Source organism: Ranitomeya variabilis, chromosome 5 (genome assembly GCF_051348905.1).
Source record: "Ranitomeya variabilis isolate aRanVar5 chromosome 5, aRanVar5.hap1, whole genome shotgun sequence".
NCBI classification, from domain to species: domain Eukaryota; kingdom Metazoa; phylum Chordata; class Amphibia; order Anura; family Dendrobatidae; genus Ranitomeya; species Ranitomeya variabilis.
The window spans coordinates 192,454,721-192,481,690 of NC_135236.1; the positions used below are offsets into that span (position 1 = coordinate 192,454,721).

The window sequence follows — 26,970 nt, forward strand, 5'->3', positions numbered from 1 at the left end:
GGGCGAGGGCCCTGATCTGCAGGCCCTGATAGCAGGCAGTGTTAGCGGCAGCCTGCCGCAAACACTGCCCGCTATTAATGTGAAATGAAGTCACTCCTCTCCACGCCCATAAGGGCGTGGGGAAGCGTGAATATTCATTTCACTTTAGCGGCGGGAACAGGCTTAGGCTTCCTGTCACCCACTGCTGCTCCGTTGGCACCAGCGACCCCCATAGCAGCTGTGTGGTGTGCTGCTATTAGCAAAACACCACTGGCTGGGGGGGGCCTGGAGTAGCGGGGGCCCTGTATGCCAGCAGGTGTCAGTGCCTGGGCCCACCGGAGAATTCTCCGGTTCTTTGGTGGCCCAGTCCGACCTTGGTGGCAAGGACCCATCGGTAACATTTACTCTGGGGGCTCACCGTTCAGCTACAAGCATAGATTACATGACCCTAACTCACAAATTGACTTCTGCTTCCATAAAATAGTACAGTAGGTAGCTTGTTGAATGAATGATGAGATGCTGCTTTTGTCTGTACATAATGTAAATGTATTGGGCCAACTAATGCTCATGTTGGGGAGTAAGTAGCTCATTCCGGCACAGGGGCCCAATGGGGTAATCGCTTGTTCTCCTGTAGGCCAGGGCAACCATGGGTACACTGCTTTAGTTGATAGGTCTCTTCTGTGTGTACATAGGCAGGGACCTGTCAATCACCTGGAGTGAGGAGATGAGAAGCCATTCGGGAGCCGCACTGAAACAGTCAGGTCTTTCCCTGTGGTCAATGGACGGCTGTTAAAACTATGTTATCTCTGAAATGTAGCAGTCCTTCAGAGAAAAATATACTTGGTTGTAATCACGCAGCCAGGCTCAGATTAATGCTTCCCTTGGTTCAGGCAGTATGAATCTAGTGACAGGTTATCAATAAAATAATGTTCCCCAGGTAGCAGGGCTATCTCCAGGCATATCAGGTAAATTATTTAATGTGATACTGTCATATCGTGTAATAGATGTTCACTATACAGACCTTTAGTAATGCTGCTGTAGAGTCTGTCTGGGGCAGGTCTTCACATGACATCGATCTACCATCCAAATCGACTACATTGGAGAGAATAACACCAGGAAAAAGAAAATGAAACCTAGATTGTCACTATTTTTCAAAAGAGGATTTACCTTAAATGTTTGACATGATCATTTGTTTTTAACTATATAGGTTCATCATTTTGTACTGATAAATTCTAGAATAGATCTTGATAGGTGTGGAGCTCAGCCTTAGGCTCTGTGGACATTGTGTATGAGTCTTGTGTTTGGTGTAATTGATTAAAAAAGCGCATCTTCATAGAATGTATTCATAGGGGTTCGTTCAAACGACAGAGGACAAAAATGTCTTATTCGTCTTTGTCAGGCAGGTATATGACGGTATACTTTTTTTATTCGTCTTTGTCAGGCAGGTATATGCCGGTATACTTTTTTTATTCGTCTTTGTCAGGCAGGTAAATGCCGGTATACTTTTTTTATTCGTCTTTGTCAGGCAGGTATATGCCGGTATACTTTTTTTATTCGTCTTTGTCAGGCAGGTATATGCCGGTATACTTTTTTTCTACTGTTCGGGAAAGCAGTTTGCACTTATACAACGGGGCACCACAGAAAAATCTATAACGTGAGATATGTCTTTTGACTTAAATAAAGACTTTCACACTGTGTGCACCTTCTCAGAGACAACTTACTTTAGATGGATTTATTCATCTCCCATTCAATTCAAGAACAAATTTGTCTTAGCAAGCTCTTCAGCAAATAATTTTTTAGATTTCTTGATACACAGGATTCCATGTAAACTTTAATTGTGTATTTAGGGGTATATGAGAACTAAAGCAAAGTTCTTTGCATTACTTGTTTTGTACTGATACTGAATATTAGGCTACATTCTCACAATGAGTATTTGGTGGGATTTTGATGTAGCAGATTTTCTGCAGCATTACTGCACCTACTAGGTAACTTAGGTTTTTATTCTATTTTTTACATTGCAATTTTAAGTGCATTTTTTTCCATGCGTTTTTATCACGTGTTTGACTTTGCAGTTTTTGTCTCTTTTTTATTGTGTCATGTTATAAATAAAAGTTGCTTTGTTTTAGATACTTCCTGGTATTTAGCTTTGACAAAACCTTATTTATAGTGTCATGTTTCGATATCATGGGCTACAGGTGCTTCTCACAAAATTAGAATATCATCAAAAAGTTAATTTATTTCTGTTCTTCAATACAAAAAGTGAAACTCATTATATAATATATAGAGTCATTACAAACAGAGTGATCTATTTCAAGTGTTTATTTTTGTTAATGTTGATGATTATGGCTTACAGCCAATGAAAACCCACAACTCTGTTATGATCCCAATGGCAGAGGATCTCTGATATTCCGGCAAGATAGCAAAAATATAAATACTGCTCTAGGGAGGTGGAAACTGGGCTAACCGCATACCTGATCCTGACACAAACAACTAAAAGTAGCCGGTGAACGTGCCTACGTTGGTTCTAGACGTCTCGAGCCAGCCGGAGAACTGACTACCCCTAGAGGGAAAAAATAAGACCTCGCTTGCCTCCAGAGAAATTGAACCCCAAAGATATAGAAAGCCCCCAACAAATAATAACGGTGAGGCAAGAGGAAAACACAAACGTAGAGATGAACTAGATTCAGCAAAGTGAGGCCCAATAGTCTAGATAGCAGAAAATAGATAGTGGACTATGCGGTTAGCAGAAAACCCTACAAAACATCCACGCTGAACATTCAAGAACCCCCACATCGACTGACGGTGTGGAGGGAGAATATCAGCCCCCTAGAGCTTCCAGTGAGTCAAAAATCAAATGTAAAGCAAGCTGGACAAAAACACTGAATAATGCAAACGATCCAAATAGAACAAAACAAACTTAGCTTTTCTTGCATGAGGCAGACTGAAAGGAATCCGGAGGAGACCAAATAGGTCTGGATACAACGATGCCAGGCAAGAGACTGAGTCCAGAGGAGACTCAAATAGGAAACACCCGCTGCTTAACGACACAGCTGGAGCTCAGGCCTGCAACAAGACATACCTAACACAATACCGTTAGTGACCACCAGAGGGAGCCCAGAAACACAGTTCACAACAGTACCCCCCCCTTGAGGAGGGGTCACCGAACCCTCACCAAGACCCCCAGGGCGATCAGGATGAGCAGCGTGAAAGGCATGAACCAAATCAGCCGCATGAACATCAGAGGCGACAACCCAGGAATTATCCTCCTGACCATAGCCTTTCCACTTAACTAAATACTGGAGTTTCCGTCTAGAGATACGAGAATCCAGAATCTTCTCCACCACGTACTCCAACTCGCCCTCAACCAAAACCGGGGCAGGAGGCTCAACAGCAGGAACCATAGGCACCAAGTACCGCCGCAACAAGGACCTATGGAACACATTATGAATAGCAAAAGACGCTGGAAGGTCCAAGCGAAAAGACACCGGGTTAAGGATTTCCAAAATCTTATAAGGACCGATAAAGCGAGGCTTGAACTTAGGAGAGGAGACTTTCAAAGGAACATGCCGAGAAGACAACCAAACCAAATCCCCAACACGAAGTCGGGGACCCACACCGCGGCGGCGGTTGGCAAACCGCTGGGCCTTGTCCTGTGACAATTTCAAATTGTCCACCACATGGTTCCAAATCCGCTGCAACCTATCCACCACAGAATCAACCCCAGGACAGTCAGAAGGTTCAACCTGACCCGAGGAGAAACGAGGATGAAGACCAGAGTTGCAGAAAAAGGGTGAAACCAAGGTGGCAGAACTAGCCCGATTATTAAGGGCAAACTCGGCCATTGGCAAAAAGGTAACCCAGTCGTCCTGATCAGCAGAAACAAAACATCTCAAATAAGTCTCTAACGTCTGATTAGTTCGCTCGGTCTGGCCATTAGTCTGAGGATGAAAAGCCGACGAAAAAGACAAATCAATACCCATCTTAGCACAAAAGGATCGCCAGAATCTGGACACAAACTGGGATCCTCTGTCAGATACAATATTCTCAGGGATGCCATGCAAACGAACCACATTCTGAAAGAACAAAGGAACCAAATCAGAGGAGGAAGGCAACTTAGGCAAGGGCACCAAATGGACCATTTTAGAAAAACGATCGCACACCACCCAGATGACAGACATCTTCCGAGACACCGGAAGATCCGAAATGAAATCCATGGAAATGTGCGTCCAAGGCCTCTTCGGGATAGGCAAGGGCAAAAGCAACCCGCTGGCACGAGAACAGCAAGGCTTAGCCCGAGCACAAATCCCACAGGACTGCACAAAAGAACGCACATCCCGCGACAAGGAAGGCCACCAAAAGGACCTGGCCACGAAATCTCTGGTACCGAAAATCCCAGGATGTCCCGCCAACACCGAAGAATGAACCTCAGAAATAACTCTGTTGGTCCATCCATCAGGGACAAACAATCTCTCTGGTGGACAACGATCAGGCCTATCAGCCTGAAATTTTTGCAGCCCTCGTCGCAAATCTGGGGAAATGGCAGACAAAATTACTCCCTCTCTGAGAATACCAGCCGGCTCAGAGACTCCCGGAGAATCAGGCACAAAACTCCTAGAAAGTGCATCAGCCTTCACGTTCTTCGAACCAGGCAGGTACGAGACCACAAAGTCAAAACGGGAGAAAAACAACGACCAACGGGCCTGTCTAGGATTCAGGCGCTTGGCAGACTCGAGGTAAATCAGATTTTTATGATCAGTCAAGACCACCACACGATGTCTAGCTCCCTCGAGCCAATGTCGCCACTCCTCAAATGCCCACTTCATGGCCAACAACTCCCGATTACCAACATCGTAGTTCCGCTCAGCAGGCGAAAATTTCCTTGAAAAGAAGGCGCATGGCTTCATCACGGAGCCATCAGAACTTTTTTGCGACAAAACAGCCCCTGCACCAATTTCAGAAGCATCAACTTCAACCTGGAAGGGAAGAGAGACATCCGGCTGGCACAAGACTGGCGCTGAAGTAAACCGACGCTTCAGCTCCCGAAAGGCCTCCACGGCCACAGGAGACCAATTCGCAACATCAGAACCCTTCTTGGTCATATCCGTCAAAGGTTTAACCACGCTGGAGAAATTAGCGATAAAACGACGGTAAAAATTAGCAAAGCCCAAGAACCTCTGCAGGCTCTTAACAGACGTGGGCTGAGTCCAGTCATGAATGGCACGGACCTTAACTGGGTCCATCTCCACAGTAGAAGGGGAAAAAATAAAACCCAAAAACGAAACCTTCTGTACCCCAAAGATACATTTTGAGCCCTTCACAAATAGAGCATTCTCCCGCAAAACCTGAAACACCATCCTGACCTGGTTCACATGGGACTCCCAATCATCAGAAAAAAACAAAATATCATCCAGATAAATAATCATAAATTTATCCAGATATTTCCGGAAGATGTCATGCATGAAGGACTGAAACACAGAAGGAGCATTAGATAATCCGAAAGGCATCACCAGGTACTCAAAATGACCCTCAGGCGTATTAAATGCCGTTTTCCACTCATCTCCCTGCTTTATGCGCACAAGGTTATACGCACCACGAAGATCTATCTTGGTGAACCAACTGGATCCCTTAATCCGAGCAAACAAATCAGACAACAATGGCAAAGGATACTGAAATTTAACAGTGATCTTATTCAGAAGACGATAATCAATACAAGGTCTCAGAGACCCGTCTTTCTTGCCCACAAAAAAGAATCCTGCACCAAGAGGGGACGAGGATGGGCGAATATGTCCCTTCTCCAAAGACTCCTTTATATAACTCCGCATCGCGGCATGCTCTGGCACAGATAAATTAAAGCGTCGTCCCTTAGGAAACTTACTACCAGGAATCAAATCTATAGCACAATCACAGTCCCTATGAGGAGGAAGGGCACTGGACCTGGCCTCATTAAATACATCCTGAAAGTCTGACAAAAACTCAGGGATCTCAGAAGGAGTAGAAGAAGCAATAGACACCAATGGAGAATCGCCATGAATCCCCTGACACCCCCAACTAGACACAGTCATAGCTTTCCAATCTAAAACTGGATTATGGGCCTGTAACCATGGCAGACCCAAAACGACAACATCATGCATTTTATGCAGTACCAAAAAACGAATCACCTCCTGATGTACAGGAGTCATGCACATGGTCACCTGCGTCCAATACTGAGATTTATTCTCTGCCAATGGCGTAGAATCAATTCCTCTAAGAGGAATAGGATTTTCCAAAGGCTCCAGGACAAAACCGCAGCGCTTGGCAAACGACAAATCCATCAGACTTAAAGCAGCACCAGAATCCACAAAAGCCATAACTGAGTAAGAAGATAATGAACAAATTAAAGTCACAGACAAAATAAACTTAGGCTGAAAAGTACCAATGGCGACAGGATTAACTTTTTTCTTTAAACGTTTAGAGCATGCTGAGATAACATGTGTTGAATCACCACAGTAGAAACACAACCCATTTTGACGTCTATGATTTTGTCGCTCGGCTCTGGTCAGCATTCTGTCACATTGCATAGAATCAGGTGACCGTTCAGACAACACCGCCAAAGGATTATCAGATTTGCGCTCTCGCAAACGTCGATCAATTTGAATGGCTAGAGCCATTGAAGCATTTAGACCTGTAGGGATAGGAAACCCCACCATCACATCTTTAATGGCTTCAGAAAGACCATTTCTGAAATTTGCGGCCAGTGCACACTCATTCCATTGAGTAAGCACGGACCATTTCCAAAATTTTTGGCAATATACCTCAGCTTCGTCCTGACCCTGAGAGATAACCAGCAACATTTTTTCAGCCTGATTTTCAAGATTAGGCTCCTCATAAAGCAAACCAAGTGCCAGAAAAAACGCATCAACATTCACCAATGCAGGATCTCCTGGCGCCAGAGAGAAGGCCCAATCCTGAGGGTCGCCGCGCAAGAAGGAAATAACAATCTTAACTTGCTGAGCGGAATCACCAGAGGAACGAGGTTTCAGAGACAGAAACAATTTACAATTATTCCTAAAATTCAGGAATTTAGATCTATCTCCAAAAAACGGCTCAGGAATAGGTATTTTTGGTTCAGACATAGGGCTATGGATAACAAATTCCTGAATGCTTTGCACCCTAGCAGCAAGCTGATCCACACTAGAAGTCAAAGTCTGGACATTCATATCTGCAGCAGAGTTTCAGCCACTCAGAGAAAAAGGGGATGGAAGAAGCTAGGCAAACTGCAGCAAGAAAAAAAAAAAACAACAACAAAAAAACCCTCAGAACTTCTTTTTAATCCCGCTTCTGCAATGCATTAAACATTTCCTTTTGGCCTGGCATTCTGTTATGATCCCAATGGCAGAGGATCTCTGATATTCCGGCAAGATAGCAAAAATATAAATACTGCTCTAGGGAGGTGGAAACTGGGCTAACCGCATACCTGATCCTGACACAAACAACTAAAAGTAGCCGGTGAACGTGCCTACGTTGGTTCTAGACGTCTCGAGCCAGCCGGAGAACTGACTACCCCTAGAGGGAAAAAATAAGACCTCGCTTGCCTCCAGAGAAATTGAACCCCAAAGATATAGAAAGCCCCCAACAAATAATAACGGTGAGGCAAGAGGAAAACACAAACGTAGAGATGAACTAGATTCAGCAAAGTGAGGCCCAATAGTCTAGATAGCAGAAAATAGATAGTGGACTATGCGGTTAGCAGAAAACCCTACAAAACATCCACGCTGAACATTCAAGAACCCCCACATCGACTGACGGTGTGGAGGGAGAATATCAGCCCCCTAGAGCTTCCAGCGAGTCAAAAATCAAATGTAAAGCAAGCTGGACAAAAACACTGAATAATGCAAACGATCCAAATTGTACAAAACAAACTTAGCTTTTCTTGCATGAGGCAGACTGAAAGGAATCCGGAGGAGACCAAATAGGTCTGGATACAACGATGCCAGGCAAGAGACTGAGTCCAGAGGAGACTCAAATAGGAAACACCCGCTGCTTAACGACACAGCTGGAGCTCAGGCCTGCAACAAGACATACCTAACACAATACCGTTAGTGACCACCAGAGGGAGCCCAGAAACACAGTTCACAACACAACTCATTATCTCAGTAAATTGGAATAATTAACAAAAAAAACACCTGTAAAGGCTTCCTAAGTGTTTAAAAAGGTCCCTTAGTCTGTTTCAGTAGGCTCCACAATCATGGGAAAGACTGCTAACTTGACATGTCCAGAAGGCAGTCATTGACACACTCCACAAGGAGGGTAAGTCACGAAAGGTCATTGCTAAAGAAGCTGGCTGCTCACAGAGTGCTGTATCCAAGCATATTAATGGAAAGTTGAGTGGAAGGAAAAAGTGTGGTAGAAAAAGGTGCACAAGCAACTGGGATAACTGCAGTCTTGAAAGGATTGCTAAGAAAAGGCCATTCAAAAATTTGGGGGAGATTGACAAGGAGTGGACTGCTGCTGAAGTCATTGCTTCAAGAGCCACCACACAGACGTATCCAGGACATGGGCTAAAAGTGTCGCATTTCTTGTGTCAAGCCACTCATGACCAATAGACAACGCCAGAAACGTCTTACCTGGGCCAAGGAGAAAAAGAACTGAACTGTTACTCAGTGATCCAAGGTGTTGTTTTCAAATGAAAGTAAATTTTGCATTTTATTTTGAAATCAAAGTCCCAGAGTCTGGAGGAAGAGTGGAGAGGCACACAAATCCAAGCTGCTTGATGTCTGGTGTGAAGTTTCCACAATCAGTGATGGTTTGGGGAGCCATGTCATCTGCTGATGTAGGTCCACTCTTTTATCAAGACCAAAGTCAGGTCAGCCGTCTACCAGGAAATTTTATAGTATATATGCTTTCCTCTGCCGACAAGCATTTTGGAGATAGAGATTTCATTCTCCAGCAGGACTTGGCACCTGTCCACACTGCCAAAAGTACCAATACTTGGTTTAAAAACAACAGTATCATTGTGCTTGATTGGCCAGCAAACCCGTCTGACCTTAACCCCATAGAGAATCTATGGGGTATTGTCAAGAGGAAGATGGGAGACACCAGACCCAACAATGCAGACGAGCTGAAGGTAGCTATCAAAGCAACCTGGTCTTCCATAACACCTCAGCAGTGCCACAGGCTGATCGCCTCCATGCCACGCCGCGTTGATGCAGTAATTAACGCAATAGGAGCCAAAGCAAGTATTGAATGCATTTACTGAACATACATTTCAGTAGGCCAACATTTCGGATTTTAAAATTATTTTTAAACCTGATGTTGTAAAGTATTCTAATTTACCGAACTTAGATAATGACTTTTGGGTTTTCATTGGCTGTAACCCATAATCAACATTAACAGAAATAAACACTTGAAATAGATCACTCTGTTTGTAATGACTCTATATAATATATGAGTTTCACTTTTTGTATTGAAGAACTGAAATAAATTAACTTTTTGATGATATTCTAATTTTGTCAGAAGCACCTGTATGTGTTTTTCACCTGCAGATTTTCTGCATCTAATGTAATTCTATGAGGAAAATCTATATATAAAACTCAATGTTGACATGTGAAAAATCTACACATAAAACCCAGAAATTGACATGTTGCGGATTTGAAACATGCACCGCAGGTCAGTTTACACAACGAAAAAAAAAAGCACAGCAGGAATGAGAGGTCTGTAAATCCCATCCACTTCACTAGATCTATAAGAAGCTGGTTTTTGATGAAGCGAGAAAACGCAGTGTCAAAAACTCACCAACAATTCATCGGAGAACACAACATTGAAGTCCAGAGCAGCATTCACAGTTTTGCAGACTTCAGAACTGAAATCTTTAAAATTTCTTGATTTCTTAATTTACAGGCACAATCAGCGCTTCACAATATTATGGTGTAGAAAAACTGTTACACCAGCATAACAAACACTTTACCCCTTTTGTGTTTTCGTTCTTTCCTCCTTCTTCCAAGAGCAATAACTTTTTTATTTTTCAGTCCACGTGGCTGTATAAGGGCTTATATTTTGCGGGACAAATTGTAGTTTTGAATGACACCATTCATTTTAGCATAAAGTGTAATAGAGAACAGGAAAAAAAATCAAAGTGTGGTGAAATTGAGAAAAAAAGAGCAATTCTGACATCGGTTTTCGGGATTATTGTTCCCGTTGTTCACTATGTTGCAAAATTACCTGGTATCAAGATTGTCCAGGTTAGTACAATTACAGAAACATTAAACTTGTCCAGTTTTTTTTATTCGTTTAGTGGTGAAAAAAAAATTAGAGATTTGGAAAAAACAAATTGTTTTTCTTGTGTTGTCATTTTCCAGGACCAATAACATTTTTGTTTTTCTGACAATTAATCTTTGTGAGGTCATTGACACCATTTTGGGATAGATAAAACATTTAGATAGTTTATTATTGCTTTTTATATGATGTTGAGCAAGCAAAAAAATGCAATTTTGGTCTTTTTAATTTTTTTCTGTTTATAATGTTCACTGATCTGGTTAAATAATTGACAGATTGAACTTTTATACTAAATATGTGCATTTTTCATTTTTTAATACCTTTATTTTTAGTGGGGAAAAATGGGAAAAATTGAATTGTTATTATTTATTTTTTTAATCTTTATTTTCTTTTACTTTTTACTGTATTTGTTAGTCCCTTGAGCAGACTTGCGCCTGCAATCGTCTAATAACTTATACTATATACAGCAATTAAAAATACATCTGTATTGTTTTATATAACACAAATCATCATCAAAATTATCATCAAATTTCTTTGAAGCCCATCCACTGGTTGGGTTTTAACCCCTTCACCCCCGGAGCTTTTTCCGTTTTTCCGTTTTCGTTTTTCGCTCCCCTCCTTCCCAGAGCCATAACTTTTTTATTTTTCCGTCAATTTGGCCATGTGAGGGCTTATTTTTTGCGGGACGAGTTGTACTTTTGAACGACATCATTGGTTTTAGCATGTCGTGTACTAGAAAACGGGAAAAAAATTCCAAGTGCAGTGAAATTGCAAAAAAAGTGCAATCCCACACTTGTTTTTTGCTTGCCTATTTTGCTAGGTTCACTAAATGCTAAAACTGACCTGCCATTATGATTCTCCAGGTCACTACGAGTTCATAGACACCTAACATGACTAGGTTATTTTTCACCTAAGTGGTGAAAAAAAAATCCAAACTTTGCAAAAAACAAAACAAAACAAAATTGCGCCATTTTCCGATACTCGTAGCGTCTCCATTTTTCGTGATCTGGGGTCAGGTGAGGGCTTATTTTTTGCGTGCCGAGCTGGCGTTTTTAATGATAGCATTTTGGTGTAGATACGTTCTTTTGATCGCCCGTTATTGCATTTTAATGCAATGTCGTGGCGACCAAAAAAACGTAAATCTGGCGTTTCGAATTTTTTTCTCATTACGCCATTTAGCGATAAGGTTAATGCTTTTTTTTTATTGATAGATCGGGCGATTCTGAACGCGGTGATACCAAATATGTGTAGGTTGGGTTTTTTTTTATTGATTTATTTTGATTGGGGCGAAAGGGGGTGATTTAAACTTTTATATTTTTTTTATTTTTTTCACATTTTTAAAAACTTTTTTTTTTTACTTTTGCCATGCTTAAATAACCTCCATGGGAGGCTAGAAGCAGGCACAGCCCGATCGGCTCTGCTATGCATCAGTGATCATAAGATCGCTGCTACACAGCAGATTTGCAGGTGTGCTGTGAGCGCCGACCACAGGGGGGCGCTCACAGCCACCGGCAATCAGTAACCATAGAGGTCTCAAGGACCTCTATGGTTACAATGGAGGAGCATCGCCGACCCCCGATCATGTGACGGGGGTCGGCGATGCGCTCATATCCGGCCGCACGGCCAGATGCGGTAGTTAAATGCCGCTGTCTGCGTTTGACAGCGGCATTTAACTAGTTAATAGGCGCGCGCAGATCGCGATTCTGCTCGCGCCTATTGCGGGCACATGTCAGCTGTTCAAAACAGCTGACATGTCCCGGCTTTGATGTGCGCTCACCGCGGGAGCGCACATCAAAGCGGGGGGGTCCCGACATGTGACGTACTATACCGTCACATGTCGGGAAGGGGTTAAAGGAATACAGTAATGACAAACACGGGGGTCTTCATCAGATCCCCAGCCACCATAGCAAGCCATCGTTATGCCGCAATAGCGTTGCGAGAGTTCGAGGGGCGATGGGCACTTAGAACGGCGTGCCCCTTGACTACATGCTGTAAATGCCGTTGTCAGAGATTGACAACAACATTTAGCAGGTTAATAATTGTGGGGGAAAACTCAGCTCTACATGCAGCTGTTAGGCCTCATTCAGACTTCTGAATTTTGTGCATGAGTGCTATCCTCAATTTTCATGGACAGCACTTGTACCTGTGATAGTCTATAGGGCCATTTAGGTATCCCACTTTTTCCTCTGACCGAGTGGCCGGCGGAAAGTTGTGGAGACGTCTGAATTTGATGGGAGGGTCAGATAAAAATCGTCAGTACAAATAAACGGGTCCGTGAAGAAAAAAAAATCAATTTTAACTGTCTGTTGGAATGGAGCAGGTGGAGAATTTTTTTTTTCCACATATAATAAAATCGGATGACACCCAGACCAAACTCGGACCACACTTTGATCAAACTCTGAATTAGGCCTTAGAGGAAGATCCTCTTAAACATCCACTACGGGGCAGGCTCAGTCTCTGAACTCTCTCCATAGACTCAATCTTGACTATTGCTTTCGATTTTCGCTGAATCTCAGGAAAGGGTTAAATAAGTTAGCTAAAAATGAGCCCATAGAATGCAGAATTCCTGTACAAATTCAAATGTACAGTCACAGGAAAAAGTATAAAAGTAAATCAAACTTTAATAGTATTATTAGTATGGAATATGGGAAAACCGATTTATATGATGCTAGTGAAAATGACCGTTGACGTGTTTGGCCAGCTCTTCATCAGGAACACGGATCCAGGACCCCTCATTTACAAAATCCATTCAGTTTTATGACAAAGGTATTCTTAAGCAATGAAACGTTATCTGCGAATGGTGTACACAAGGCATTAAATCATATGGCTACATGAAGTATACATTACATACATTGGCTTCTGGATGTCGGAGAAAAATGTTGTGGTAAGTCCTCTAATGCTGTACATGAATGTGTTTTTCTGAGATTTTCCTCGTCGTTGCAGCATGACTGTGATTGAGATTAAGATAAAAATTATCCTTGAGGTCATCCTATGATTTTTACAAAGAAGCACATACCCCTCCATTCCCCACAGTGAGATAGTTACTGAATTTGAATGAGGCATCTGAATATATCTGATTTTCCACGCAAACACGGGAAGAACATACAAACTCCTTACAGATGTCCTTTTTTGGATTTGAACCCAGGACCCCAGCGCTGCAGTGCTAACTACTATGCCATATATACGTGTCTGGCAGCGGCTATCTCCCCTCTCTTCAATGAAAATAAATGAACATAGTGTTTTCCTGTGGAGTGAATGCAAGGGCTGCCAAAAATGTGGAGGTACTCCAATGTCCCTTGGAAAAGACGTGGAGGAGTGCCTTATAAAAAAATGTTCCCATTAGAAAGGAGTCTCCTACACTTGTAATGCCCATGCACTAAGTGTATGGGCTGACAAATATTTACCCCTTGGGGGGTATACATGAACATACTGCAGCGCCCCAGAGTCCTGGTCGTTGCAGTACTGTGGCTCCGCCGCTAAGGGGGGCTATGGTACGTCTGATGGCACTGAAGGAGTTCATCTGACCAGGTATCACATACACCAATACATTTCACAGTCTGGCCTCCAGGGGGAGCTAAGGGTACTATTCATTAGGCCACTCCTCACAGTCTGGTAAAACTGGGGGTTAGGCAGGAAGTTAGGGAGAAAGCTGACTGGGTTGGAACCAGGCAACACCTTGTGGCAGAGGGTGTTGTAGGGGAAGATTCGGTAGGGTCCCTGTCAGGGGTGGGATCCTGACAGAGGCCTGGCAATCAGAGAGAAAGCTACGGGACCGCGCCTGCACTTCATAGCGGCAGTGCCCTAAGAAAGGACAAGAAGCGAGATTTATTGTGCTGAGTGAGAAACGAGATCAACGCAACAGGGAGAAATACCAGTAGGAGTCGTGCTGTTAGACCGAGGCAACATCCTACTGAGGCGTAAATAACCGGTGGCCGGAACGCCGAGGAAGTACAGAGCTCTAAGCATTACTTAAAACCAACGGCAGGACAGAGAGCTATAGGCTGGCTGTCTCACCTACATCACCTACGCAGACATAGGGGGCAACCTTTGGAGAGGGGCGACTCTAGGGTCCCGGAAGAGCTCCGAGCCTTCCCGTCATACGGGTGTGTCCTACCATAAGATTTGGGGGACGAGAATAAGAAGAACATCAGAATCGAGTTGTTGTGAGGGAACACGAGGAACAGACACAACAGTTGGGACTATCCCGTAAGCACAGCAGGGGAGGACCACAACACACAAGCGCTAGAAGGTAGGCACAGATTTCCACCTGCAACGGGAACTCTGAAGGTGCCATCGGACCGGCCGGACTTGCGCAGCCCGGTTAACCGTATTCCGGACTGAGGACCCAGAAGCCTTCAGTAAAGAGGTAAAGAGACTGCAACCTGGTGTCCTCGTTATTTACTGCACCGCACCACTACCACCATCCACACCTATTATTTGGGGCGCCCCTCAGCAGGGTCACGGACCGGGCCTAGCCACCGTGACAACCCCAGAGCAGAGACTCAGAGGCCCGGTACCGGGTACCCCTCGGCCCTGCGGCAGTGGGGGCGCTGCAAACTTGGCATCACGAACAGGATCTACTTAAGCCTGAAGAATCAGGTCATGTGTGCCTTGGAACTGTGATTTACTGTGCTTGGACTGTGATTTATTGCAAAGACTGTGCTGTGCCACTTGCCGCCAAAATCCGCCGCCATTATGGCGCTGAGGAGAGCGCAGGAGAAGAAGAGGGGCGTGAAGTGGGCGTAGACGAGCAGGAGAGCGCGAACAACAATGGCCGCCCAGTCTAAATATTTCTGCACTGTGAGGACGTGTCCGTCAGCAGCCGAGATCCGCCTCCTAATCCTCAATGGAGGGCGGAGACAACGAAAACGAAACCGCCCACGAAGGAGAGAGCGGGAAAAGAACCAGGAAGCGACTCACGTGGAGGACGCCATGGCCAGCAGCTCGGAACCCGAATGTGGGGTGGAAGCAGAGGTCTCCCCCAACTACCCGGACGAATACTGCAGCCGATTCTCCACGGACAGCGCTGATCTCTTGCCGGCTGAGATGGGAGACTTGATCCATCAACTTCTTCAGCTGGACATGAAGGTCCAAGCTCCGCACCAGGTAGCGCCGGAAGGAAGTCCTCTGGCATCGCGTCCTGTGCTGCTACTGGAGTTGTTGCTGAGGCCCTTGCCGACACCGCCAGCGGAACCCGTCGTGGAGGAGAAGCCTGCATTGGCCGGTGAGTCCGCCGACCCCGTCCCGCTAGCCGAGGGCTTACTAGTAGGCCCCGTGGCGGCACCCCCTCTCCCTGGGACCCATAGACGCCAGCGCCTGTTACCATGGGAGGAGGCCACGGGCATGGAACATCTCCTGAAAGCCCCGATGACGCCAACTACCCTGCTGTGTGAGACCCATGCGGAACGCACGGTCTGCGGCTGGGTGAACCCAAGATCCAACCTCATGGGATTCCCCGGGGTGAAGACACGGGAAGGGGAGATGGTGCAGGCCCTGAGTTGGGAGGAATACCAGGCCCAGCTGGAACAGCAGTGGAAGGAGAAGGAAAAGGCGTACCAGGCCGGGCTGGAGGCCTACCATCAGAAAGACCTGGCGGTCAAGGACCGGGCCCGCAAGGACCCCACCGCTCACCAGGCCCCGCGCAGGCAGGGCATCATCACCACCTTCAAGCTCCGCGGAGGCTGGGGCTTCATTAAAGAGCCGGGCCTGTATGCGGAGGTGTTTGTGAACCGAAGGGATGTTGAGTCGCATCTCAGAGAGGGCCACCCAGACCGGGATCTCTACCCGGGGGATGAAGTCTCATACATCAGGCACTTTGGGGAAAAGGGGTGGTTTGCCCTGAATGTCCGCAAGAGGCAGAGCCCTGTGATACCCCCGATTAAGGTGCCAGTGAAGCTAACCCCTGTAGCAACGGTGCCCCCTTGTGGTCAGCCCATGGTCATTACCAGGACCACCGAGGTCACCCCCACGTGCACTATGGTCAAGACCACGACATGCAGCATTGTCACCTCCACCACCCTCGTGGCCAAGGAGACACCTCTTCCGGTGGGTGGTGCCTGTGCTGCTCCAGAACTGAAGACAGTGGGTACGCAGACCCCCAGATGGGACAACACATCCCCTTATGCAGTACCAGGCGGTGCGCAATACCCTAGGGGGTTGCCTCCGCCGGTGCTGCCTCCTGAGTGGTTTAAGTAAATATCTTAACACTTTGCAAATGTAAATAGTTCATTGTTTTCCTCTGCTATGTTGCTGCTAAAACCCGTACGGGGTTAGTTAGTGAGTCCTCCTAGGAGCCATACAGCATACAGAGATGGCTCAGTGATCTTAAACTGAAAGAAAAATGATATGTTCTATACTGTGTATAGTAGTGGAAGGACAGTAGGCCCGGGCGGAAAGGGGCGGTCCTGTAACAGAAAGGAGAGGCAGTAGGTCTGGAGCAGTTAGGACAGGCGGTCCTGCAGACTTAAAGTAGGAGAATGTAGAAATGTTCAGTAATCTTATAATGTGATTATAAGAAGGTCTTTAGTGGATTTAGCAGGTACGTCCTTAAAGGCAACGTTGGATTAGTGTTCAAAAATTTTGCACTTAATGGAATACCCGGTTGGGTAAGAAAAGTTATTTATAGTAAAGTTATTTAAAAGTATTCAACCATGTTTGTAACGTTCAAGTGTCCTCACCTCCCATAAAGGGAAGCTCTGTTAAAAAGTTGACTTGTACTTGCATTTTCAAAATTGCATGTCTTTTTGCTGACATGTATTGTTGTTTTCTTCCCAGTCCAGGAGTACTGGATTTAACCGGGGGGGAGTGCAGCGCCCCAGAGTCCTGGTCGTTGCAGTACTGTGGCTCCGCCGCTAAGGGGGGCTATGGTACGTCTGATGGCACTGAAGGAGTTCATCTGACCAGGTATCACATACACCAATACATTTCACAGTCTGGCCTCCAGGGGGAGCTAAGGGTACTATTCATTAGGCCACTCCTCACAGTCTGGTAAAACTGGGGATTAGGCAGGAAGTTAGGGAGAAAGCTGACTGGGTTGGAACCAGGCAACACCTTGTGGCAGAGGGTGTTGTAGGGGAAGATTCGGTAGGGTCCCTGTCAGGGGTGGGATCCTGACAGAGGCCTGGCAATCAGAGAGAAAGCTACGGGACCGCGCCTGCACTTCATAGCGGCGGTGCCCTAAGAAAGGACAAGAAGCGAGATTTATTGTGCTGAGTGAGAAACGAGATCAACGCAACAGGGAGAAATACCAGTAGGAGTCGTGGTGTTAGACCGAGGCAACATCCTACTGAGGCGTAAATAACCGGTGGCCGGAACGCCGAGGAAGTACAGAGCTCTAAGCATTACTTCAAACCAACGGCAGGACAGAGAGCTATAGGCTGGCTGTCTCACCTACATCACCTACGCAGACATAGGGGGCAACCTTTGGAGAGGGGCGACTCTAGGGTCCCGGAAGAGCTCCGAGCCTTCCCGTCATACGGGTGCGTCCTACCATAAGATCTGGGGGACGAGAATAAGAAGAACATCAGAATCGAGTTGTTGTGAGGGAACACGAGGAACAGACACAACAGTTGTGGGGTCTATCCCGTAAGCACAGCAGGGGAGGACCACAACACACAAGCGCTAGAAGGTAGGCACAGATTTCCACCTGCAACGGGAACTCTGAAGGTGCCATCGGACCGGCCGGACTTGCGCAGTCCGGTTAACTGTATTCCGGACTGAGGACCCAGAAGCCTTCAGTAAAGAGGTAAAGAGACTGCAACCTGGTGTCCTCGTTATTTACTGCACCGCACCACTACCACCATCCACACCTATTATTTGGGGCGCCCCTCAGCAGGGTCACGGACCGGGCCTAGCCACCGTGACAACCCCAGAGCAGAGACTCAGAGGCCCGGTACCGGGTACCCCTCGGCCCTGCGGCAGTGGGGGCGCTGCAATACTGTATAACAATTTTTTTTATGGACATCATAAAATCCCTTTAAAAAAATTATGTGGGTGTTGCATCACGGACCACGGTCACCCTGGTGATGTGGTGGAGGATGAAGAGCAGGAGGAGGACAACAGCACATAGCAAAAATCAGGAAGCATATAACTATGTGTGGGTGTGAAGAGGTGCATGGGAATAAATCTCCCAAAAAAAGGACACTGGATTTGAGTTTATGTTATGCTGCTATCATTCAGTAGTGTTGAGAAGTCTGGCCCAATCTAGCCCTTGTTCATTTTTATAAGTCAGTCTGTCAGCATTTTCAGTTGACAGGTGGATGCGCTTATCAGTTACAATTCCACCAGCAGCACTAAGGTGTAGAGAGCCAGTTCATGCCACGTGTCCAGCTTGGATACCCAATAATTATAAGGCACTGAGGAATCACGGAGGATGTTGGTACAGTTAGCAAGGTACTCCCTCAGCATCTTCCCAAACTTTGCGCTCTTTGTGAGAGTACCTCGCGCCTCAGGGCTTGTGCAATGGGAGGGTCTGAGAAAACTCTCCCAAAACTTTGACAGTGTTCCCCTGCCTCTGCTGAATTAGAGTTGTGTCTCTCTCGCCTGTACTCCTTGGTTGCCCAACGAACTGTGACCTCTGCCGCCAGCGTTTCCAGATGGGAATTTTTAAATATTTCTGCAACAAGGGCCTTCTGGTAATGCCCCATTTTAGTAGACCTGTCCGCCTTAGGAATAAGAGATAGGAAATTCTCCTTGTAGTGTGGGTCTAGAAGTGTCACCAACCAGTAATGACTGTCACCCAAAATTTTGAGAGCGTGAGGGTCAGGGGAAAGGCAGCGTAACATAAACTCAGCCATGCATGCCAGACTGCTAACAGGTAAGACTTCCGTGTCCTCACCAAGAGGACAACTGACCATGCTCTCCTCCTCCTTCTCTTCCCTGTCCTCAGGCCATCCATGCTGATCCAATCATTCCCCTCTGCCTCTGACACAGCAATTGCACGATAACATCACTTCATTGCGTACCTGCTGTGTGTCGGGCAGACGACAGTGAAGATGCTGATACCAGAGCAGAGCCAAGAGCAGCGGTGAATGAGGAGGAGGGGTGAGTATTGTGATAATATATATATATCTTAATATATACTTACCTAGTAATGTCTTCACATCCTGTTCTGTCCAGATGTGTCCAGATCCCAGAATTTCAAGCGGCGGAAGTTCACCGACCTCCTTAGTGATGAGTGTCTCAATATGGAAACTGCTGGTGGTACTAGCCTCTTGCGCGGTACCACCAGCGGATCACCGTTGCACCACACACACACTGTATACACCATATGCATCACACACACAAACACACACTGTACATGCCGTACGCACCACACACACACACTGTATACGCTGTACGCAACACACACACACTGTATACACCGTATGCAGCCTCTTGCACGGTACTACCAGCGGAACACCGTCGTTAGCACGCCGCCGCTGGGATCAGCCGAATGATTCACTGACCACCGCTATCTTTGTACAGGAGGAGCGCATGCACAGTTTTAATGTGACGGCTGCTATCTGTCCGCACAAAGATGGGGCGGTCTGATTTACTGCGCCTGCGCAAATTCAGGCGCAGTGAATCATTCGGCTGGTCCCGGCGGCCAGAGGTGTATCTAGCCTTTCCTGCACCCGGGGCAAAGGATCAGTTTGGCGCCCCCCCAACCTCCCCCCCAAAACCTCACCCATTTGAACCTTAACTCTATTGAAACTGTATGACCAAGCCAAGGTACATTCCTGAATCCCCATAATGTTAAAATAGATACCAATAAAAGTAAAATTAATTAAGACATCAGTAGGTTAAGTGTTTTTGAATATCCATATTGAATCAGGAGCCCCATATAAAGCTGCATAAAGGTTAATAATGGCCCCATGAGATGCTCCATAGACACATTTGTCCAATATAGTGCTGCAGAAACGTTGATTATGGCTCCATAAAGATATTGGAACCATATCGTGCTGCACAAACATTAATTATGGCCCCATAAGATGCTCCATAGAGACATTTGCCCCATATAATACTGTACAAACGTTATGGCCCCATAAGATGCTCTATACAGACACTTGCTCCATACAGTGCTGCACAACCGTTATGGCCCCATAAGATGCCCCATACAGACACTTGCCCCATTTGCTGTTGCTGCCATAAAAAAAAAATCACATACTCACCTCTCCGTCGCTCAGGCCCCCGGCACTTTCAATATTCACCTGCTCCTCGTTCCAGCCGCCGCTCCATCTTCATTTTCTTCTGCACTGACGTTCAGGCAGCGGGCGCGTACTAACCACGTCACCGCGCCCTCTGACCTCAGCACCACTGCAAAACACACTGAAGACGGAGTGGCGCCAGAACGAGAGCAGGTGAATATTGTGCAGTGCTCCCCTCCCCGTTATACTCACCTGCTCCTGGCGCTGTGCAGTCCCTGCTTCCCCGGGCCGCAGCTTCTTCCTGTACTGAGCGATCAGCGTTACCGCTCATTACAGTAATGAATATGCGGCTCCACCCCTATGGGAGGTGGAGCCTCATATTCATTACTGTAATGTAATGAGCGGTACCATGTGACCGCTCAGTACAGAAACAAGCTGGGGCGCCGGGAAGCCAGGGACGTCCAGGGACCGTGCCAGGAGCAGGTGAGTATTATTATACAGCCCCCGCTTCCCCTCCCCTGCCAACCCCTGGGTATGACTCGACGAGGAGCCTCCTTGGACCGCTGCAACATCAGGTGACCCCCTGGCACCCCCCTGTTGGCTGCGCCCGGGGCACATGCCCCGGCTGCCCCCCCTGGATACGCCACTGCCGGCGGCAGATGTGTGACGTGTCTACAGGCAGAGGAGGCCGGTCACATTAAAGGGGTTTTCCCACGAACTAAAGTTCATTTTAAAAATTGTCTGTATCTGACCGTGTATGGAACATACCACATCTTCTGGGCACGGGAGGAAGCAAAACACAATACTGACATTACATCAGGGGATCACAGAGGATTTCTTTTGTCAGGTAAAATATTTCACTGACTGTTTTTAAACAATATTTTACCTCACAAAATGTATCCTCCCGCTGTAATGTCAGTATTGTCTTTTGCTTCCTCCCCTGCCCAGGAGCTGTGGTATGTTCTGTACACGGTCAGACACAGACAATTTTTAAAATGAACTTTCGTTCATGGGAAAACCCCTTTAAAAAGCAAATATCAACGCCAACATGGCTCCTCCTAAAAAGTACACCAATGTCAAAGAAGAGAGCACAGACGGGAGAAGTCAGCACATGGGAAAAGAGAGAGTGGATAGGTGGGTGAGCACATGGGGGGAGAGATTCTCAACACTGCAAAGCCTACCCCCATCGTGACATTACCGCCCTTCGATAAGATAGCATCGGACCTTCATCTAGTATATATATGTATATATATCAGTGAGTCAGTCCTGGTGGCCATAGGACTGTAGGACTGTGGGGCTAGATTATATTCTATGATGGTCTACATTATATTTTGTGGGGAGGGGCTGCATTATACCCTATGAGGGGGCTGCATTATACTCTGAGGGGGGTTGCATTATACCCTATGAGGTGAGCTGCATTATACCCTATGAGGGGGCTGTATTACCCTATGAGGGGGGCTGCATTATACAAGATGAGGGAGGCTGCATTATATCCTATGAGGGTGGCTGTATTATACCCTATGAGGAGGCTGCATTATATTCTATGTGGGGTTGCATTATACTCTATCAGAGGGCTACATTATACCCTATGAGAGGGATGCATTATATTTTATGGGGGTCTGCGCTATACCCTATGAGGAGGACTGCAGTATTCCCTGCATTATATGCTATGAGGGGGCTTCATAATACGCTATGAGGGGGCTGCATTATACTATATGAGGGATACATTATATTCTATAGGGGCTGCATTATACTCTATGGGGAGCCGCATTATATTCTATGAGGGGGCTACATTATATTTTATGAGGGGGCAACATTATATTCTTTGAGGGGGCTGCATTATATTCCATGAGGCGGCTATATTATATTCTATGATGGGGCTACATTATGCTATATGAGGGCTGCATTATATTATATGAGGGGGGCTACCACAACCCCTGCTGTATCATTAAGATGTGTACTACCATATATTATTGTCAAGGCTCCCGGGTGTAACTACTGCCGGGAACCTAACTGCTGCAATAAGGGAGGCCAGAGCAGAACAGCGGAGAACTCACCGGGTAGCAAGCAGGACCTGAACTATTTGACAGAGGGGGAGTGGCCAGGGGCGGAGCCAGGCGCCGGGGTGCAAAGGAGGTGAACGGTGCCGGAGAGTAGTCAAACGTGCCGAGGTCAACAACCAGGGGACAAGCGAGGTACTGGAGGGTGAAACAGAAGGATAGACAGGTGGAAGCCGAAGGTCAGAAGGCCGAGTAAGAGAATGAATAGAAACACAAAGCAGAGAAGCAGAGAGGATCAAACAGACCAGATCAAGCACGGAGAGCATAACGAACAACACAGTATGCTCACGCACACCAGGGGGGTCAGGCACACAGACCAAATGAAAGTATAACTGACAGAGAATCCTAGTCCAGCGTGGGTATAAATATCCCTACCAGATCCAAAAGGAGGCCACAATAATTAACCCTGACAGGGCAGGGCATTAGCCCTGTCCAAACCATGACAATTATACCCTGATATTAACGTGTTTTACCGCACAATTGGTGGTTTTGTGTTTATTTCTATGTAGCTACATAGTGGGCCCCAAGAGTGATTTTCTCTGGTGGGACCAAGGTGCTCTAGTCTGACGCTGGCTGCATGTGACACCCTTTTAATACATCACTATCAGACAGCATTGTTTTCCTGGATCATACAGTGCGAGATACTGGCTCAATAACCTGATATCTACAACATATCATTACATATCTTAGTATCATCCCCTGATTATTCTTTATCTGTTTAAAAAATATGTCTATTATAAAAACTAAAATTACCTCTATGACAGAAAACTCTTTCTTTGCTGCTGGAGCCTTGATTCCTACAGTGAAAAAAAACCCACAATATCATAAATGACATATACTCACCGTCACCATGGGTATTTAAAGGCATTATAGCACAAGTGGTACTAAAATTATTAGAAATTAGCACATTTTTTTACTAATCCACAGCTAAGACTTTTGATGAACCTTTGCATTTTAGCCTGCTTGCATCTGTACTGCATAGTTTCATAGTTTTTAAGGTGGTAGATTTAAGTACGTCGAGTTTAACTACCCTAACATGGTGATCCAGGTTACAGGTTGAACCCAATGTATACCTTAAACCTTAAAGACATGGTATATATCATGTGCTCCTTACATGAATCATAGGAAACTTGAGGTTTTCTCTACCAAGTTTTCCCTTGCTAAATAGGTTGTCCAGTGATAACTTGCAGGCGAGTGTCCCACCCCTGGGACCCGCACCAATTGACAAGTAGAATTTTTATCTCCCTTATTATATTCGCATTACAAAATGGTGCGGTAGGTCAGACATCCGACTGTTGCTCTACTAATTTTCTATAGGCCTGCTGAAAAAAGCTGAATTTAACACTATTGGAAATGAATGGAGCGCAGGTTGCAGGTTGATCATTTATTTTCACCGGTTGTTCCATATGAGTAGAAAGAATCACACTGAAATATGAAGATCAAATTTATTATGAGGATTTGTCAGATCTTCCTGGCCTGTGTTTTTTTTCTCATGAAATAACTATAACTATATATTTTCTTATAACTATGTGTTATGCCAATTATTCCTTCTACGAATTTATGAATACATTTAGAACTGGGTGTTACAAGCTGGGAGATGTATTCATACAGTCTAACATTGTCCAAAAGTTACATAGTTACATAGTTATTAAGGTTGAAGGAAGACTAAGTCCATCTAGTTCAACCCATAACCTAACCTAACATGCCCTAACATGTTGATCCAGAGGAAGGCAAAAAAAACCCATGTGGCAAATAGTAAGCTCCACTTTGGGGAAAAAAATTCCTTCCCGACTCCACATACGGCAATCAGACTAGTTCCCTGGATCAACGCCCTATCAAGGAATCTAGTATATATACCCTGTAACATTATACTTTTCCAGAAAGGTATCCAGTCCCCTCTTAAAGTAATGAATCACTCATTACAACATCATACGGCAGAGAGTTCCATAGTCTCACTGCTCTTACAGTAAAGAATCCGCGTCTGTTATTATGCTTAAACCTTCTTTCCTCCAGACGTAGAGGGTGCCCCCTTGTCCCTGTCTCAGGTCTATGATCAAAAAGATCATCAGAAAGGTCTTTGTACTGTCCCCTCATATATTTATACATTAAAATAAGATCACCCCTTAGTCTTCGTTTTTCCAAACTAAATAGCCCCAAGTGTAATAACCTATCTTGGTATTGCAGACCCCCCAGTCCTCTAATAACCTTGGTCACTCTTCTCTGCACCCGCTCCAGTTCAGCTATGTCTTTCTTATACATCGGAGACCAGAACTGTGCACAGTATTCTAAGTGTGGTCGAACTAGTGACTTGTATAGAGGTAAAATTATGTTCTCCTCATGTGCATCTATGCCTCTTTTAATACATCCCATTATTTTATTTGCTTTGTAGCAGCTGCCTGACACTGGCCGCTGAATATGAGTTTGTCATCCACCCACACACCCAGGTCTTTTTCATTGACGGTTTTGCCCAGAGTTTTAGAATTAAACACATAGTTATACATCTTATTACTTCTACCCAAGTGCATGACCTTACATTTATCCCCATTAAAGCTCATTTGCCATTTATCAGCCCAAGCTTCTAGTTTACATAAATCATCCTATAATATAAAACTGTCCTCCTCTGTATTGATTACCCTGCAGAGTTTAGTGTCATCTGCAAATATTGAAATTCTTCTCTGAATGCCCCCTACAAGGTCATTAATAAATATGTTAAAAAGAAGAGGGCCCAATACTGACCCCTGTGGTACCCCACTGCTAACCGTGACCCAGTCCGAGTGTGCTCTATTAATAACCACCCTTTGTTTCCTATCCCTGAGCCAGCTCCTAACCCACTTACACATATTTTCCCCTATCCCCATTATTCTCATTTTATGTATCAACCTTTTGTGTGGCACCGTATCAAAAGCTTTGGAAAAGTCCATATACACTACGTCCACTGGGTTCCCTTGGTCCAGTCTGGAACTTACCTCCTCATAGAAGCTGATCAAGTTAGTCTGACATGAACGGTCCCTAGTAAACCCGTGCTGATACTGGGTCATGATGTTATTCCTCTTCAGATACTCCAGTATAGCATCCCTTAAAATGCCCTTCAGGATTTTACCCACAGTAGAGGTTAAGCTTACTGGCCTATAATTACCGAGTTCAGTTTTTGTCCCCTTTTTGAATATTGGCACCACATTTGCTATACGCCAGTCCTGTGGTACAGACCCTGTTATTATGGAGTCTTTAAAGATTAAAAATAATGGTCTATCAATGACTGTACTTAATTCCTGCAGTACTCGGGGGTGTATCCAATCCGGGCCCAGAGATTTGTCAATTTTAGTGATTTTTAGACGCCGCCGTACTTCCTGCTGGGTTAAGCAGGTGACATTTAATGGGGAATTTTTATCACTAGTCATTTTGTCTGCCATGGGATTTTCTTGTGTAAATACTGATGAAAAAAAGTCATTTAGCATATTGGCTTTTTCCTCATCCTCATCCACCATTTCACCCAGACTATTTTTAGGTGGCCAACACTATCATTTTTTAGTTTCTTACTATTTACGTAGTTAAAGAATATTTGGGGATTCATTTTACTCTCTCTGGCAATGAGTCTCTCTGTCTCAATCTTTGCTGACTTGATTTGCTTTTTACAGAATTTATTTAATTTTCTGTATTTATTTAATGCCTCATCACTACCTGCTTCCTTTAATTCTCTAAATGCTTTCTTTTTGTCACCTATTGCGCCCCTTACAGCTCTATTTAGCTATGTTGGTTTCCTTCTATTTCTAGTATGTTTATTCCCATACGGTATATACTGTGCACAGGTCCTATCCAGGATGCTAATAAACGTCTCCCATTTTCTTTGTGTATTTTTATGTCTCAGGATATTGTCCCAGTTAATTGCACCAAGTGTTATAATCCGGTGACCTTGGAGCCGCATGAGACTTTCTCTGGAGAAGGTGGAACCTGTACTGACCGCAAACCCTAAACTGACACCGCAACTAGAAGTAGCCGTGGGGTGTACCTAACACATCCTAGACACCTCGACACAGCCTGAGGACTAAATACCCCTATAGATGGAAATGGGAATTCTATCTTGCCTCAGAGCAGAACCCCAAAGGATAGGCAGCCCCCCACAAATATTGACTGTGAGTATTAGAGGAAAGACACACGCAGGCAGAAAACAGGATTTAGCAAAAGAGTCCACTCTAGCTAAATAGAAAAGGATAGGACAGAATACTAAGCGGTCAGTATTAAAACCCTAAAAATATCCACAGCGGATAATACAAAAATTCCACCATCTAACTAAAGACATGGAATGTATATCTGCATCTCCTGAGAATCCAACTTGACTGAAAAAGTCCAAACACAGTCTAAGCTGGACAAGAAAAAACAATTAATGGTACAGAATTGTAAAGCACACAGCATGTGTACTGCAGAAACAAAACCCAGACACTTATCTTTGCTAATCTGGCAGCATGGCAGGAGGAACCAGATAGAGATGTAAAACCTCCAAGAACAATGGACAACTGGCAAGGGCTAATGAATCCTGCACATCTAAATACCCAGTG

General features: G+C 45.2%; 1 protein-coding gene across 1 annotated transcript in view; it reads right to left on the reverse strand.

Moving 5' to 3' along the window:
- LOC143775485 (transient receptor potential cation channel subfamily M member 7-like) overlaps nucleotides 1-26,970 on the reverse strand; it is a 211,044-nt gene that overhangs the window by 28,496 nt on the left and 155,578 nt on the right. Inside the window, exons 19-21 of the mRNA XM_077263672.1 lie at nucleotides 23,171-23,214; nucleotides 13,082-13,178; nucleotides 1,001-1,071 (exon numbers count right to left, since the gene is read on the reverse strand). Coding sequence (XP_077119787.1) covers nucleotides 1,001-1,071; nucleotides 13,082-13,178; nucleotides 23,171-23,214 — 212 coding nt within the window. The remainder of the gene's footprint in view (nucleotides 1-1,000; nucleotides 1,072-13,081; nucleotides 13,179-23,170; nucleotides 23,215-26,970) is intronic.